This window comes from Trachinotus anak, unplaced genomic scaffold (genome assembly GCF_046630095.1).
Source record: "Trachinotus anak isolate AG129_WGS33_773 ecotype Australia unplaced genomic scaffold, CSIRO_AGI_Tana_v1 ptg000032l, whole genome shotgun sequence".
Lineage (NCBI taxonomy): Eukaryota > Metazoa > Chordata > Actinopteri > Carangiformes > Carangidae > Trachinotus > Trachinotus anak.
Window position 1 is genome coordinate 19,197,695 of NW_027273883.1, and position 18,627 is coordinate 19,216,321.

Sequence of the window (18,627 nt, forward strand, 5' to 3'; positions counted from 1 at the left end):
TCAGAGAAGTCTGAGGACCGAATGGAATAAGCAGCTGCTCAGGGCTGGCCCATCTTGACAACCAAAAGGATCATCTCAGCATTTCTGTAGACTGTTGCGTAATCAAAATGAGGAGGATGGTTGTGTCACAAACAGAAAAAGAAGACAGAAAAAAGTCATTGGTATTCAGACTGCTCCTGAGGTGATGGCACAGGGTTGTTGTTCATTAGGCTGGTGGTGCCATGTAACTAAGACTGAACTCAAGAAAAACAAAGATGACTCAGCTGAAGCGAAGTAATCTACATACTTTCATTTGTTTAAATAAGCATAAGTAAAAGTGAGTCAGAATGTGAACAGTGCTTCAAATGAAAAAAACTGATTGACTGACTGGTTCATAAATTTTAAACATGATACTCAAGTACATGTGAAATGAATGCCTGTTGTTTACCTACTTTAGTCTACTATACTCCGAAATGGTAAATCTAGAACAATGAGGAAACTACCACAAACACCTAAAGAGTTAATAATAATTCTCTTTGTATATCTTTGTCATTGTCATCACCCAGGAGGAGAATGAAGGCACGTGCTCCACCTCCACCGCAGGCCCCCCAACCCGCCCCACGACACATCTTTAGAAACGCCTTACCTGATGGAGGAGGGACATCAGGCATTGATGCCAAGGAGAACATGTTAAGGCCCACTGTGGATTTACAGTTAACTCTCCCACAGGGACACCAGACTTCTGTAACTGAGGATGGCAGGTGAGAGGGCGACACAAGCACACATTGCCACTCACTCCTCGCTCCCTTTCCAGTGTTTTCTGTTGTGTGTGCCATGTTTTTACATTGCATTTGGCTGTAAAATGTTTGCAATTGTTTGCTTATCTATAAATAAAAGGATCGTAGTTCATTCTTAGCTCTACAATATGATCCTATGAAGGGATCTTCATTATCAGTCAGACAAACAGTAGGAGACCTGTTTGTCATTTCTGGGTCTGTATGGATTGCTGTGCCAGTGAGGCCCTGTCATGGGGTCTCATTGTCCTGTCCTGCTAATGCTCCCCGCCCCCAATGAGGTTCTCTCCTGTTGGGCAGAAAATCAGGGACGCTTGCCTGATACAGAGCAACAATGGGCTGTTTTAATAGCATCTTGTTGCTCTTTTCATAACAAAAGAGAAACTTTACCAAGAGACTCTGTGATACTTTGAACTAGTGTAGAAAAGTCAGTTGTTTTTTTTAAGTATCTTAGACATGAAAAGGGAAACTTTGACAGGTAAACATGTATAACTATTTGTAACCTCTTCAAACGGCCTACATTGCTTCAAACTTTTACAAAAGGGTGTGGTTAGTATCATATCCAGAAGGCTCCTATCTGGTACCATTTAGCATCCTTTATCTATGATGGTTGTGGTCACCCATCAGATGTCTGGTTTCCTTACTACAGATCGTTTATGGTAAAGGAATGTGTGACATTGCATTCTAGTTTCAGATGTCGATTTAGTGTTTGCAGTTCAACTTCTGCTCAGTAACAACATCATTGCCTGATAGTTTGATACTAAATAGCACAACCTCCAAACAATCAATTTATTATGTGAACACAGGCAGTTAAACAAATAGGATAACTTACAGGATATACTTACTTGAAAAAAAACAGTAAAGAGTGTTTTGTGCTCATATTTAAAAATTGCTCTCTTGTAGGAGAATTGTAAAATTAATGTTAATACTTAATGTTACAGATATAATTATTGTCTCACACTAATACTGAAGCTGTATCAATGTGCAGTATCAATAAAGATACAGAGATAGAGCATTGTGAGGAGCTGCTGTAGACAACTATAACATCTTGTATGTGATTTCTTTTGCAATAAATTTCATTCAGGATTCATTTTACACTTTCACCTTTTTAACCTTCAGTGTGCACTAACCCAAACTGAACTCCTTAAGTTGCTATAAAGTTAGATAATACATTGTATGCAGTTACCTATATAGTCTCTATCTGGCTTTGCCATTGATTCTTTGTACTAATATCACACTTTAGTTTAATATTCAAGAAGTCATTTTTTATGACTGTACCATTGCATCAGATGAAAAATGTATTGTATCATTATTTTTCATGACTAGAAGTGGTTTCATGATCTGGACTAAAAACTAAAGTTCATTGGGAATGAATGATGCTTGGCCAGGTAAACTGCCTTTAAAACAATGTCCCCATGTGAATTGGGGGGTTGAACAGGTTAAAATGTAACATGTATTCAATCCTGTGTTAGTGATTGAGTTGTGACATACCAAATGAACTTTGAAAATCAGCTTAAGAAGCACATAACTCAGGACGCTGGGTGTGTTGATTGCAGATTGTCGTTGTAGTTGTAGACTGTGTCTATTTGTTAGTGATTGTCAATGGTGTCCTTTGTAGTGGTATCCCTCTCAGTTCTGTCATCTGATCTGGCTGTTCCCAGAAAGCACTGGACGCTGTCTCTTGGTTTCTTTATCTGAGGACTGACAGGTAGTACTAAGGGCCTCCAGGCCCCCTCATCACCTGCAACGATCTGCACCCCCAAATACCACCCCCACCACAGACAGTTTCTGTCTAGATTAACCACACAGATGAAATCTACATGTGATAAGTGGCTTCTCTGCCTTCTGTTGAACACGAGCATTAGAATATGAACAGCTTAATACTAAATTTATATTTCTTGTACTTTCCAAAGAGCAGTTCTTCTAAAAGTAATTATTAGGCTCATATTCAGGTTTTAGTTCCACTACTCATATTACATTTTTCAGTCAATATTAATATCGTAACTAAAGAGTAATCTATCTTGTGCCTTACCACTTCTAAGTTTTAAAACTTTTCCTTTTGTTGTATATGGACTGATGATTGTGGGTTTGTACAATGCTTATAGGCGTTTTCGGATCGTAAAATCCTGTTATTGTAATACAATCAGCACAAAATGTCAAATAAATATTTATGCAGAAGGAATCAAGATAAAGACAGCATTGTTATCATCACGTCAAAATCAGTGCCACTTCCCTTCATTCAACAGTGAAAATAAAATAGCTCAGTGTTTAAAGTCATGTCCGTCTAAGTGCATCAGGTGAGAATATGACTCCGGTTTGTTGTATGAAGTAATTACTATTCTCTTTACTGGAGCTAAAGCGAGGAAGGCTTTGTAACCCTATCTTCTCCCCTTCCCCGCTCTCTTTCTCCCGTGCTCCCCATCTCTTCTCATGCTTCTTTCTTCCAAACTCCCTCCCTCCTCCCCACTCTCTTTTTCACTTTCTCTCTCTCCTCCCTTGTCTCTCTTTCTCCCTCTCTCAGTAAGGCGCTTATGGATCTTCTGGTCGAGCTGTGTAGCCGCTACCACTTGAATCCTGCACTGCACACCCTGGAGCTGCTGTCGCCCGAGGGCCACCCTTTGGGGTTCAAGCCCAACGCTCTGCTGGGCTCCCTTAACGTGGCCTGTGTCCTCATCAAGGAGAAAGTCTATGAGGAGAAAGCGGTGCGCAGACCCGCGCCCAAAGTGCCAGAGGTGAGTCACAGTGGAGCCTGATACTCTGGATGCTCTTTTTGTCACGTCTGCTTTGGATTTTACAATTTGTACATGTAAGAGCTTATTTAACACCTGATGAAACAAGGTTGAATATGCTTGGCTCGGATTATTGTGTGTTTTGTGGAGGCATTTATCCGACATTTTAACAAATTAATGTGAAGTGAATAACACAAGACTGATAGCAAGAATTGAAAAAAAAATAGTCCAAAGCTACCCATTTTTGTGTTCTTTTGCATGAAGCAACGTAGATCAATGTATCCCAGAATGCTAGATCAAGAGCTTTTCCCTTATTGTAGATGTTAATGTTGTGGCTGATCGGTGTAAATGCATAGGATGTTACCTTAGCCTTATGTAATATTCGCCCCTTCCCCCTCTACCTTTTACCTCTGACTGCTGGCAGAAAGCAAGGCCAGTGAAACCTATAAGGGTCCATGCTAAGGTAGGAAGCCGGTTGGGAGCAAACTGGCCCAGCATGACATTGGAGTGAATTCTTATACAGTCTAAGTTTACCTTTTCTGTGTTTCCCCCTATATTTCTATCCATCTTTTTTTCACGTGTTTCAAAGCCCGCCAGCCCACCTGAACTTATTTTTTCTACTGAGCATGAGACTCTTTGTCTCTAGCTTTTTCTCTTCCTCTCCTCTGTTCTCCTCCTACAGTTTGAATATTTGATGAGTGCCTTACCTTTAGTTACCATGCATTATTTCTCTGCTCTTCTCAGGGCTCACTGCTGCTCTCTCTCCCTTTGACCCCGCCTGGCCTCAGACCAGAGACTGACATTATTTCAGATACTGCTGCCAGTCATCCCTCTTCTCTGCTTTATCTGTCTGCTCATTCTACCACCAGCCTCAGCAGTTGAAATTAAATTTGATATACTGTGCACTTAATTGTTTAGTTTAGTTTATTAGATACACTCAGCTAAAAGTAATGTAGCCAAATACAATACCAATGCTTTTATAAATGGGAGTTATAATGTTTAACTTTTTTTGTTGGAACAGTAGTAGAGATGGTAATTCAGCTTAATGGTAGTCTTGGAGACTATTTGTGCTGTTTAATATTATTGTATTATATTATTTGTGTTATATTTAGTCTACCGTCACTGATATAATTAATGTGGACAAAGTACAGTATAGGAGAGTAAGTAAGAAAGTAAAGTTTATTTATATAGCCCTTTTTCCAGACATGAATCACAAAGTGCTTTACAGACATCAACAGTTAAGGATTATATATGCTCACATTAAATGCAAAAACATAGAAAACAGAGCACAGGAATACGAAACACTAGCCAGTAAAACACATAAGAAACAGTCCTGGTACGCACAGATGACCTGAAAGCCTGTTTAAATCAATAAGTCTTTAGCAAACCTCAGAGGTTCAGATAAAGCTTTATACAACTCAGACCACATCCAGAAGTAGTCTGGGCCACATACGGCCACATTCTTTTAGCAGCCTCAAAAGCGCGATCACCTCAAGTCTTTAAACGGCTGCGTGGGACAGATAGTAGAGTAGATTTAACTAAGAAATGTGCCTCAGGAAAACGCAGTAGTTAAACACCTTACACATAAGTAGATGAATGACATTAGTTTTGGAAGGCAAACTTCCTCAAGCCTCAAGCATTAACAGCTTGATACTGTATCTTTCACTGGTATATGAGGAATAAAAGCCAAACAGAAATAGGAACCTTGAGCCAGTAACAGACAGTAGTCTGTATTAGACGTGAGTCGAAAATACATAATCTTTGCTTCGCTCATTTATGCTTGGAAAGGAAGGGAACCAAACTGGCTGCTCTCATGTATGATTGTATGATTGTTGTTCTGTCATCTATCAACAAAAGTGTTGACTGTCAAAATAATGGATAACTGGAAAATTATATGACTTTAAATACCACTTCACTTTGTACACAAAAGCCACTGAAGAGCCAGCGACTGAATGAATCTTTTACGAATTCTTTAGCATCTTGACTTCTGAGTGGGGTGTGTGTTTTTGCTGATGTGTACCACTTAGTGACAAAGCTGGCTGCTCTGAGGGGCACATCTGTCTGTTCTCCATTAGAACACTATGTAGTGTTGTGGGATTGTCTAACTACACACACATCCAAGATCACATGCATGTCTGCACACGTATGCACACAGACAGACATCATCTCCAGCCTATTAAATGTGACTTGTTCTGTCAGCAATCAAAGTCTAAACTAAAGTTACTCATTGCTGAAGTGTCTTTGTGTGTTTTTCTTTCTCTGTGCTCCTGTCCTGTCTGCAAATTGTAGGTTTTTCTTACCTTATAAGAAAATCAAACTCCAAAGAAAACATAGCTGTTCATAATTTTCAGTGTATGCACATTTCCAAAACATATGTGCATACGTGCCCATTTCGGAATTTCATTTAATACACTTAGGGCCTTAGACCAAGCCTGCCTCTCAATAATGTGTAATATTTAAAATTGTGTCTCTCTTTCAGTATTACAGCTCACTGTATTTTCTATAGCTGATGCCCAAATATTTTCTCTTATGTGACATTCTGTATAATCTGCCATTGCTTTTGAATGTGATGTGTAGAATAATTAGAATTTAAACTAAAGGTTTCATAAGCAGAATGGATAACTGTTTTTGGCATTGGTTCTAAGACTTTGTTTGAGTTAGTTTTTTTTAAGAAAATCTCTTTTCTGTGACCACAGAATGGGAAGATTTCTCCACTGGACATGACAGTGTGCCCTCATCAGACTTTTCCCTCATCCATTTGTTAGAAATTAATGTCAAATTTTTTGTGCCATTCTCTCCTCTTTCTACCAGAAAACAGTGCGTTTGATGGTGAACTACCACGGTAGCCAGAAGGCGGTGGTACGGGTCAACCCGTTGGTGCCTCTCCAGACTCTGACACCGGTCATCTGTGACAAGTGTGAGTTTGACCCTGCACATGTCCTGCTCCTAAAGGACAGCATCAGTCGCCACGAGTTACCGCTGGACAAATCTCTGTCAGAGCTGGGGATCAAGGAGCTCTACGTACACGATCGCAGTCTAGGTAAATCTCAACCACTTCATTCTGTTTATGTAATTAGTTTGTGTATAAAGGTTGGTGTACATTCACTTAAATTACTCAATGTAAAATTTAGATTGAAACTAGGGCTGAACAATTAATTGAAATATTATTGAAATTGCAATATGGCCAAGTGCAATATCCAGATCACAGTAGCTGCAATTACTTGATAAAAGTAAAATGTGTCACAATACACCATTATAAAAGAAGCATTGTGGTTCTACAGAGATTCCCTGGCCTACAAATCATATTCTCTAGACGTAAGGGAACATGCGTGAACCCAGCAACTCACATCGTCATCACTTTTATATTTTCTTCCATGAAAATGAAATGCAAACATTACAATTCCCACTAAAATCTTGACTCATAACAATCCCAATATGTGTAAAAATAATCACAATATGATTTTTTGGCATATCGTTCAGCCGTACTTGAAACTGGGGTTCCATAACAAAGTCACATTTTTAGACAATTTTGTTTTTAGACAATAAAATAATTCTAAAAATGTATAGATTAAATATTAATGGAAAAAAAAACTTTGAATAATATCCTTTTGTTGGATTCAATTCATGAAACTGAATAGAGCCCAGTCTTGGTTTATGCTCCGTGGAAGTAGTGGCCAATGTTGGTAAACTTTATTGTCCACTTCCACAGCCTGCTACTTTTTTGAAGAGCCTTCTGTATGAGGAAAGAGAAGTTTCCTGTAGGGAACAAAAACTTTAACATCACCCCTGCCTTATAACAACATTTTTTTTTTATTTACCTTCTCGTACAGTGTAGAATCAGCAGAGATTAAATGACATTTTGTGCTTTGACAGGAAGCTGAGTATGGATCTCATGTAAACCCAGCGTGCAGCATCTCACTGAAACACCTCCATTGCAATCAGCCACAAAAGCAGCATTACACTGCATTTTGCAGTAGAGTGAGACCAACATGTAAATAGTTATTGACATAAAGTTATATCCAGTCAGAGTCAATATTGATTTAACCAGCAGCAGGGTTGACAGATTATGAACAGAAATATAAGCTTGTGTTTGTGACATTATGATCAGCTAAATGAACCTTGGCAAGTACAATTTGTCCCTGAACGTACGGTACTCAGGATACGTAATCCTTTATCTCATAGGAAGTTGAATTATAGTCTAAGATCTGCTGTTATAACCACGGTAACAGTCCACACCCACTGATATTCATAGATAAGGTTCTTGTCATGGAGTCAGATCTGAGAGGAAAAGACTTGTGGTTTATGGTCATGAAGGTTTTAAGCATTAACATTTAGAGCATTATGTAATTTTTATGGTCACATGCTGTTGTGTAATGGTTATATTTTGGCCTTTTGAAGTTATTATACATGTAACCTGTGGAAAATCTTGTGCAAAAAAAGTTCAAATGTAACATATTTATTTGATTTAAGCAGTTAGTCCATTATCCATATACAACTAAATATGTTTTAAACTTTGTCATGTTTTCCAGTTCTCCAGCCTAAAATGGCTTCTGCCCCTGTTCTTAACTACTCAGGTATTAGTTATGATGAGTCTTGTCTCTCTTAGCATTGCTGGTTCCATTCAAACCCATGTTGCTGTTTAACTCAATGTAACAGTGCTTGCTTATTAACCTTAGTGTGTTGGAGACATGTGTTTGCTTGTTAGTGATCTGTCTTCAAAGAAATAATTTGACGACTTAATGTCATTGTTATTTTAATACTTGTGCTAACATCATCGATGTCCTTCAATTTGAAATGATTTATTATTATCTTATTTTGCCTCTGCTTTTTTAATATCCAAATAACCCAGTAGTTTAGCGCTGATCTTTTTAATGGTTAGTTAACCTTCCTGCCCTGTCCTCAAGCCATCATAACACATACTTACTGACTGCTTTGTAGGCTGTGAAGTTTAGATAGAGGTGAGCCTTGAGAAAAATAGAACTATAGCTCCCTCTGCTGAGGAAAATCAGTAGATTATTTTATTTAGTTCTTCTTGAATGAAAACAGGTTGAATATTTAGGCCACTTGCTCACTCAAGTGAAGCTCTTAAATTGGGTTTCATATGAATCAAACTGAATTGGCATACATGTACCTTAAGGGTGTACTGTAAATTTACAGTATGCTTCTGTCATGACAAAATCATTGTGAATTTCATTGTTAACGTAATATCTGTGCATGCAGAGATAATTTGTCTACTGAATTCCTCATAAACGGTTTCTCAGTGTGACCCTGATCCCCTTGTTTTTAATATGAGGAACTGACACTATCTTGTCCAACTCGTCCCTATCTTCTGTTCTCCTTTTTCTTTTTTAAGACTCCATTCACTCCAGTACCACCAGTTTGGGCAGAGCAGGGAAGAAAGGCTTCCTAGGTATCTTCCAGTTTGGTAGGAGGAAATCAAAGGTAAGACTCCAAATTGCTGTTGTTGTTTTTAGAAAATATATTGTTGATGTTGGTCATTTATTTGCAATATTCATTTAGAATTATTCAATTAAGAGCAAGATTAATATCATCATAACTGCCAGCGACTTCTTTGCAATTTGAAGTGCCATGAGAAATATGAGGCTGTGTAATAATTAACTCACTAAGCTTGATCGATGCATGTCATTAATGCTTATTCATATTGATAGCTGAGGCAGGCTAAATGCATGCGTGAACAGTTGACTGCTGCATGTTAGCTGTGCCTTCCGTTTGCAGACAGAGACCTCAGTGGACATGGATGACTATGATGATAAAGTAATCCAAAATACTGACACACAATCCAATGTAAGTATTACTAACACACCTGAAAATGTCCAGAGGTAATGGGTGTAATCAAAGTGGGATCTCACACGAACTCGTCTCTGATGTATTCCAATCACACGTTATGGGTGGACAGAATAACAGGAACACTTTTACAATATTATACAAACCAGCAAAAACAGCACAAACTACAAACAAACCTCAAACATTAACACAGGGTTGACACTGGTGCAACAAAGCTGAACAGATAAACCTCAGACCCAGTCAGTTGTATTAGATTTCATGACATTGTTTGGTGGTTCCTGTTGTTACACCCATTCCTTATCCATTTTTTGCATGGCTGCTGATATTCTGACATGGCATTCAGTCTGATGTATAACACAGAAGGTTCTCTTGTTTAGGCCTGAGTACATAATGTTTTTTTAAATAACAGGTTGCAACGAAACACTAAAAAGGGCACATAAGAGACGGTCTCTATGGTGGACTATGGTAGGACAACAAAGACAATAAATTATTCATGTAAAAAACATGTTTATTTGGAAAACCATTGGAGGATCATGCAGCTTTCCCATGATATGTGTTTTGTACCTGTACCTGTCTCCATAGCGGAGGCAGACATCATCATAAATATATAATATATGGTAATTTTCCTTGAAGCTTAGGGTCACATTCACAGAATGGGACCTTGTTGCTCATGTGTATTGTTGAAGTGTAATCATGTGTGCTGATGTCCTCCAGAGGGCAGTAACTGTCAGCAATCTGCTAGGAATCACAGCTCCAAAGAGGAGCCTTAAACATGCTTCTCAGATTTCTTGCACCCACTCCCTTCTTCTTTCCTGTAGATGACAACTGAATAATAAAATGGCTCAAGAGAACACTGTCATGTACTGATAAATATTTATAGCTTTATCCTATGGTCATCATGAATTAGAGAATGTATAATAAGTGCTCTGGCATGACCGATGACATAGAGGGATCCCTACATGCAACCTAACAAACTTGAACCACCCAAAAGGGTTAGTGGATGGGAAGACAAGTCTTACTCATCTTTTAAAACCTCTTTAAAGTTGAATTTTTAATCATAAAAACATCGACAAATCAATGTAAAAGGTTTTACTCCAAGATAAAATTGTATGTGTGTGTGTGTGTGGAGGGCATCCATGCTAAGCCAGACGTACATTTAGATGGTGCATTAGGCAGCTTTATCTTTTGTATCCATAACTGAATCAGGTTAATTTGATTTTGAAGCCATGAGGCCCAGTTGAGCAGCAGTCATCTGTGGCTCACCTCAGATCAATATGGAATTTGATTGTATTAGCTGGAAAAACACTACCTGACTCACTCCGGTTCACTTCACTATTCTGTCCAGCACAAAGCCTCTGGCTCAACTTCTCCACCCTTTACCTCTTTGTTCTCTATGCTGTTGAATCATTGTCATTGTTATTATATCCTCTTCCTCCAGGTCTAAGCCGTCTTTATATTCATCCTCATTCTCCTTGGGTTTTTTTTATGTCTTCACCGGCTTCATCAGATGCTTCTGACAACATATCATTGTTCAAATATTTACTTAGGATTTGAAAAAACTAGCAACAATGAAGAAATACAGAGAAGTGCAAAGAAAAAAAAAACAGCAGCAGAGCATGAATTAAACATTAAGTCTAATATAGACAGAGTATTTGGTATTTGCTTTGATGTGAAAGTTTATAATTTATTTAAAACAAAGAGTGAGAGCAAAGTTATATTTATTCATATTGCTATTTTCCAGCGGGCTTTAATGCAGCTGGGCTTTTTCTCTCCGATATGATTGTTTCTCTGTCAGGGACTGTTATCAGACCACACACATGCATTTGTGCACACAAGCAAACACACACACACACACACACACACACACATATACACATACAGTGTTATCAGCTTGAAGGCATCAGATTACCCCACCTTGGCTACATTAGCACTAAAAGCCCAGCCTCTTATCTCTAATTGTTCATTAGGAGCTAATCTACTGTGTGTGTGTGTGTGTGTGTGTGTGTGTGTGTGTGTGTGTGTGTGTGCGCGTGCGTGCGTGCGTGTGCGAGTCTGTGTGTGTGGTCTTGGAACGCTAACATCGTCAGCGAGCATCATGTTAAGGGCAATGCTGATTCTGAAGCAAACTGACATGAAACAGGGACATTCTTCTGCTCTTCTTTTTAGATTTTAAAAAAACATCCAGGTTTATATTTATCAAGTGTTTCAGAGTAACAAATCGTCCCAGAAATTATTCCCCACTTTAGTCACTTAACTTTGTTCACTTAGGAAGGACATCCTATCTTAGCTCCTGATTACAGCAATAAAATGCACTTACAGAGGCAACAATTTGGGAGCCTCACAACTATGAAATTTCTACAGGCCTTAAAGCTCCAGTGCCTCTTACGTTTAGTAATTTGCTCATCAATAATCATGAAACGATTGATGAAGCAATTTTACACAGATTGGTGGTTTTCTAGGATTTCTCATCTGGTCTAACCTTTGATAAAAATAGGTGAACTGTCATGTGTGTGTGGGTCATTGTAGTAATCTATTAATATTAATACTATTAATTTTGGTGATACTGTATTTTTTTGTTTGTGTTTTAACAGCAACTTAACACCCCATGAAAATCTTGTTTTTGACAACTTCCAGTGGATTAATTTTTGACCTTGCAGTGGTGTAGAAATATATTCAAGAGTGTATCAGTACATTATGACGTCACTGTTGGGTGTGACCACAGGTAAAAAAGTGCGCACTTCTTGCCACATGCAACCACCCCCAGCCAACAGTGATCTTGGGTGTGGTCAGATATGAAACTTTCAACCAGAGAGGGCAGTGAAACACTGCTTCTCATTCATCCAATGTAATTTTGTCCTTTTCAATCAACACATTAGGATAGCTACGCCTGTAAGCCTTTTAAATATATAAAATAAAGTGATGTATGTATGTGAGTGTATGAGCGCAGACACACACGAGGAGAGAGAATGAAGGTAAAAGATATTTATTGCAAGGTATGGGAAGATGGGGAGCAGGCTAGGGGAAGCTTGGGCTGTTAGCTGAGAACAGGGAACTGAGGCTGGGGCAGGGGCTGGGGTAACAGGAGTAGGATCTGAGGGGAGGGGGTGAGTAGTCTAGGGTGAGAAGGAGGAGAGAATAGGATGGTTACTAGGGAAAGAGGTTACATGAACTGAAAGCTGAACGGCAAAACTGGTAACAAATTTGTCTCAGAGTGTAGCAACACTGACAGGTAGCAGAGTCTAAGATCTGGATCTGGAGTGGGAGAGGCCTGGTATTTATAGAGGTCTTGATTATGGGACTGCTAGCATCTGGTGGGGTTCTGCTTTGACACCAGCACATCTGTGTCTGCTAACACAGTCACACACACACACACAGACACACACACGGAGAGGGAGAGAGGCATCAGGTTAGGCAGACACTGAACTGGGGGTGGAGGGCATGGCAGACCCCTTCCAAGGGGAAGGAGTAGAAGAGAGCAGGTGAGAAAGTCAGACAGAGTTCATGTGAATTTTCAGTTTTGTTTTTTTTTTTTTTTTTTTTAAAAGATGGAAATCACATTAATCCTTCACTTCCAACATTGCTCATTTTTTATGTCAACCTCCATCTGCCATCTACCCCACCTCCCCATTGCCCTGCTCTTACCCCTGTCAGTCCCACAGCACAGTGAACAGCTGCTAACCCAACAGTACAGATTTTTTCAATATTTCATATTGTCATTTTTTTTCTGGTGTAAGTTTAGGATGTACCGTGTTAATGTCCTTATTTCATGTTTGCATTGACTGTGATTTTTATGTACTTGTTGCTGTAGTGTTTGTGTTTTTTATGAAACACAGACATACTAGGTATTACCTTGGTTATAGCTAATATGGAGAACCAAACTTAAAACTTTAAAAAGGCCTAAGGATAGAGGAAGTGAGCAGGAATCTGCAGCTGTCAACATGTGTTTTTTGTGAAGGTACCAGCTATGAACACTTTCCAGTTCGAAGCTGGATTTTCTCTTTATTTACAAATGATGGTTTAGTGTCTTGAACCTTGTTAGATTAAAGACACACTCTGAACAAGCAAGATATACATTATATACACATTTTAATACACATAAGCATTTGCCTGCATGTTATTGTCTGAATCTGGCTTCTATCCATCTCTTTGCTATAAACAGTGTTAAACAATAGTGATTCTGGATGTTGTATCTGTGCTCTACCCCTTTCCATGTTGGGCATCTACTGACATATGATATAACACAGCAGTAACTGATGCAACAGTCACTGTATGTTATTAGTACAGTGAGGATTGTGTTTGGATATAAGGCGAGACGTGTGTAAAGGCTGCTTGATAATCCTTGATGCAGTTCTTTGCAAAGTTCTTTGCATCTCGCTCCATCTCTTTAACTGAGGTGCAGTGTGAACGCTTCATGTTTTTTGTGACATGTGAAAAAAAGCTGTGAGCATGTCTACTTGGCTTCTCTTCTCAAGGCTTTTTTTTTTCATTTTTTCAGTTCAGAAGTTTTGTTCTTTTCCCATCCCTCCCCACTGTGAGATGTTCTAACCTTGGGTCCAATTAATTCTAATGTTCTGAACTTTATGTTCCTTTTTGCTCTGCTTTTATGCTGTATCCAGGCATTGTCTGAACACATCAATTAATCTGCTTTTAAACACTTTTCTGGGGATCTGGAGATCATGGGAGGAGGGGGTTGATTCCCCGTTGTGCCAAGGCTCTGTACCAAGCTGAGCCTCGGGGAGGTTCAGATATTCAGGAGCACTTTGGGCTCTCTTTGATCAGATATTTTGTGTTCCAATGCCTTAGTCAGGAGCAGCCACCCTTTGAAAATGTGGATGCACTTTAAACTTGGTCACGTACATGTTAAAGAATGGACTATACCTTGAGAAGCATTTGATTGCACACGTATCTGCATGTGTGAATGTTTTTAAACTTGAATACACTATAAATGATGGGAGTGGGGATCTCCCTCTGAGGTCGGTTTCAAGGTTAGATATGAAATAAGTGCTTATGATAAAGTTTTTTCGTTTTAATCCTAAAATCAATCCTTGAAATTGAAACCAGTCCTGTCAATTTATATTTCTATATGTATATTTGTATTAAAAGAGATTTTGCACTTTTTAAACTTTTTTCAAAAACATCTTCCACATGTTTTATCGAGTTTTCTCTGAATTAACTCAGTGATCCTTCAAAATGTGATGGCGTAACAGCAGCATGATGAACTGACATGTCTGTAACTCAGTGGGAATGTGTCTGTCTCACCTTAGATTGTTAGCAAATTGAATGTCAGCTCTTCTACATTTATATGTTTGTGCATATTTATGCTTTTTTGTCCCTCTGACTTCACCTGCTTTTATTCTTGATTTTATCCACAGGGTCTGTCCACGGTGTCCAGAGTCCCCAGTGTAGAGGATCGGCCCAGCACCTTGGGCCAGTCTCAGTCGGTCATGAATATGTCCAGGATGTCTCCCAAATCTGATACCAAGAAGAGGAGGGCCCCAGCACCACCCGAGGCCCCGACACCCATCATGGGACACACTAGCTACGAGAGCTATCAGGTGAGGGGATAATGGAGCTGAGCTGAGGTTCTGTGTGTCAGATTTAGATCAGTTAGATGATGCATACCACTGACATCATGGCAATAACTGGGATTATAATGATGACACACCCCAGAGTTTTCATCTCAGAAAAGGTCCCAATTATGTAAAATATCTGAATCCCTCAGCTCTCAGGATGACCTGAAGCAGTGCATCAGAAAGCTGCAATCTGTTAGAAGCTGCCTTTCCTTTAGGTATTTTGGCCTGAGATCCAGCACCTCAAGGTTAGAGTGACCTGTATCATCTACATTAGAGCAACAGCTCCCTGCAGTCTCATTATAGTGTTATGGCAGCATGCTGGGAAATGTTGTATAGCAACCAACATCCTTCCTCCCTCCCTGTGATAATAGGTTTTGTTTATTTGGAGGAGCGAGTGCTCTTGAAGCACGTTATCGAGAGGAAATTTTTGTTCTCAGGATAACATGGAAAAACACATAACTGTGTTATCCTCCTTAGCTTAATTAACAAAACTGAACTTGTGTGGAAAACAATTCTGAGAAGTGTGCGGTGGGATTCGTAAGTCAGTGAAGATGCTGCAAACACAAGAATGAATGATCGGATTCACAGTGTCTCCTGTTAAAAAAGAATTAGTAATAAGTTCAGTATTGAAAGCAACAAAGATGGACACAATAATGCCACAAAGACACAAGGATCATAATTCATTTCGGATCAAGTGTCTCCCTAAAGAAATTAAGATCTTAAACATAACTAATAAGCTGATCCAAAATGTTTCAATATCTTTCCATTTTAATTTGTAAGAGTGGCATTAATGCTAATCTACGATTTGAGAAAGTATAAATGCGACTAGTGTTAATTGTCACTAAAAGTTCTGATCGTGTCCTTCCTTTATAGCATTCATTCAAACTAATGTAGATGTTTGATGTTTGTTCTTTTTTGTGATTGTGATCATTGTGACTCTATTAAGAAGCTCCCTATAGCTGCTGCGACTATTTTTAGTATTGCAAATTGTAGTCGTGCAGAGGGAGATGGTGATTTATCTGTCCACCTGTCAGATTTAGAATTATGACAGACACAAGAGCTGAAACACTGAGACACCACTGGGAGTCACCAGGGCAGCTACACAGAGCAGGAGTTGGGAAGGTCATTTCAGGACTTGATGACTGGTCTAATGATAGATTTATCCGTCTCGCTCTTATGCCTTCTCTGAACCGTTACCCTGTCTGAACACAAACTCTCATGTATATTCATGCTCATCCACACATTTCAAGGTCATACTGAGGTGCAGGACGCCTCTCATGTTGCACCTCTCTGGTTTGTGGTGTTGCTTGTTGAGCGGAGAGAGTTGAGGACAGGCTGTTGATGTGTTCTGCTGCTCTTATCGACAGTTCAGCCTCAGGTCAACAAGTGGCAGAGATTTCATGTGTTGGTCTCACACGGTATTAACACAACAGCAGCAGGTCTGTAGAAAGTGGGAGTTCTGTGTTGATTTCATGTGCCTTTTTAAACAATTAGATGGTCAGCATATTGACCAATAGAAGAGTGAATGGATGTAAAGTCGAAATAATTCATTGATTTTCTTTTTGATAAGTAGGGTAGATGTGCTCTGCCAGCCAGCGTCATCTAAGGACACAACAGAGGTGTCAGGTGTTCAAAGATTAAGATCATGTTTGGCCTGAGTTTGTTGTGCGAATGTGATTAAAAAGGATTTAGGTTCAGTGAAGGGTGTCATAGCAGCCAGGTTTAACCAGGTTTTAGTCAGGGGCATTGGCGTTAAAGAGCTCTGCATGAGTTGGATCTGTTGAACAACTGCACATCAAATCAAATCACAATCAGAATCCAAGGTGCACTGTCACATTTTGATGAAATTTGGCACTTGTAGTTGCTGGAGGTGGTATTAAGCTGCAATAAAAAAAAAACCACTTTGCTCATCAGTGGAGGAGCACATCATCTACAGCATTTTCAAGCTCTAGTGAAAATAGATGTCACGCTATACTTTTTGGAATAAGATAGTTCAGATACAGGTTTGTTTATGAGGGATGGGCTGGAAGTGAGCCAGAACTCACACGCATCTGATCACAACAAATGAACAGTTTGTTGTTGCTGTATTTTTGTTGGATTTCGCTGACTCAGACCTGTCATTCACTAAAAACACTTGATCTGTTCTGCCGTGTGCTTATTTGTGTTTTGATCCTACCTGAAGTCTGTACATACAGTACAAGAATGTGCATGTGTCCTGGTTTGCCTTTGAGAGCGAGGAGGATTAGCTACATCATAGCAGGTCATCTGAGGACAGCTTCCCATGATGACTCTCCTCATTATAGACCTCCCTCTGCACTGGAAAAACTTAGGTGGTCGACTAATTGTAGCTTAGAAGACACAGTAATGGACAGTGACATGGTAATATAAGCTATAAGGATGATGAGATTGTTATAATGAAACTAAATGCTTCAAATAGCCTCTGGAGAGGCAGAGATCACTAAGGGTGGTCATTTAAATCATAGTAAGAATATGGTAAGATTAACATCATTGACAAAATCAGGAGGGTCATAATCTCTTTATAGTTGACTGTGTAAATATAGGTCAAATTGTCGATATTGTCATATTTTTTCACGAATGAACAATTCAGAATATATTTTTTGAGCTATTAATGATATTGCACTGTGGCTCTGTCCCTTGCACTTTGCTTCACTTGTTGGTGATTCAAGTCCTCTGGTTGGGCTTAATACCTGTGACATAACCATAATGTAAACTTGCCTCAACACTTGGCCAATGCAGCCTTCTCAGGTAGATTTATTTTGAGTGACCAATATTTAAAAATATATAAAAAGTACAACAATATAAAATATGCACATAATCAACAGATTGTTGATTGTTACATTCATGGTGGAAATTAGATTTTTTTTTTTTTTACACCATTTGGATTGATGTCAGGGAAACAAGCATTTTAACATATCTGTTTAAGATCTTGTTTCGTTTACAGTAGTGAAAGAAGATCGGTGACCTTTTTCAGTGTCTGAGGGGCAGGTTGCTATATACAGGAGTGAGAATGGGAATAGCAAGGGCACTAAAAACAGATGACACAGGATTCCAGGAAGAGTGTAAAGTCATCTTCGACTGTAGGAGAATCAGATGGTCTCACATGGTGGAGTCATCATGGAGTCAGAGAAGTTCACAGTTTTGTTTCCTCATCTCTACAATTAACAATATGTTGATCATGTGCATATTTTGTATTGTTGTATTTCCTTATACTTTTTCATATATTCTTAAATATTTAGAATGTTTTATATTTATTTTATCTCACATTTTAAACTTTTATATTTTGCTAATGTAGTTCATTATTGTTTTATTTCATCCTTTGACACACACTTTGTGGTATCAGACTATATAAAACTTTGACTCAACAATCTGCGACTGTCTTTATGAGAGCAGCACTGAATTAAATTATGTTTTGGAACACTGAGTTCAGAGAAACACAACCTTGTTTTTTTTGAGGGTTTTTCCAGTAGTGATAGGCAATCTGTTATTGTGGTTTGGAAAGGAAGCCATGTCTACATTGCCTCTTGTGATAAAGGAGTTCACATAAATTCTGAGCTTTCTGCTTCACTGCTCAGTAACAGAAGGTGCTTCTTGAGTAAGTGCATTTGTGCTCATGTGTGTTGTGCTGTGTGCGCGAAAGAAGTGAAAGATAAAGACAGAACAACTGAAGCAGAGAATGAGAGCGAGGATTAAGAGAAAAAGAGAGAAACCGAGTCACGTAGAGAGGGA

The 18,627-nt window shown here is 39.0% G+C and overlaps 1 protein-coding gene across 8 annotated transcripts in view; it reads left to right on the plus strand.

Annotated features, from left to right (window-relative positions):
- Window positions 1-18,627, plus strand: part of cobl (cordon-bleu WH2 repeat protein) — a 57,451-nt gene that overhangs the window by 12,777 nt on the left and 26,047 nt on the right. For 4 of the 8 annotated variants that reach the window (XM_071468385.1, XM_071468389.1, XM_071468393.1 and 1 more), the window contains exons 3-9: window positions 546-740; window positions 3,295-3,505; window positions 6,314-6,542; window positions 8,032-8,076; window positions 8,856-8,944; window positions 9,239-9,307; window positions 14,680-14,862. In XM_071468385.1, the coding sequence (XP_071324486.1) occupies window positions 546-740; window positions 3,295-3,505; window positions 6,314-6,542; window positions 8,032-8,076; window positions 8,856-8,944; window positions 9,239-9,307; window positions 14,680-14,862 (1,021 nt within the window). The remainder of the gene's footprint in view (window positions 1-545; window positions 741-3,294; window positions 3,506-6,313; window positions 6,543-8,031; window positions 8,077-8,855; window positions 8,945-9,238; window positions 9,308-14,679; window positions 14,863-18,627) is intronic. The other 4 variants (XM_071468387.1, XM_071468390.1, XM_071468388.1 and 1 more) reach the window with 4 other exon arrangements.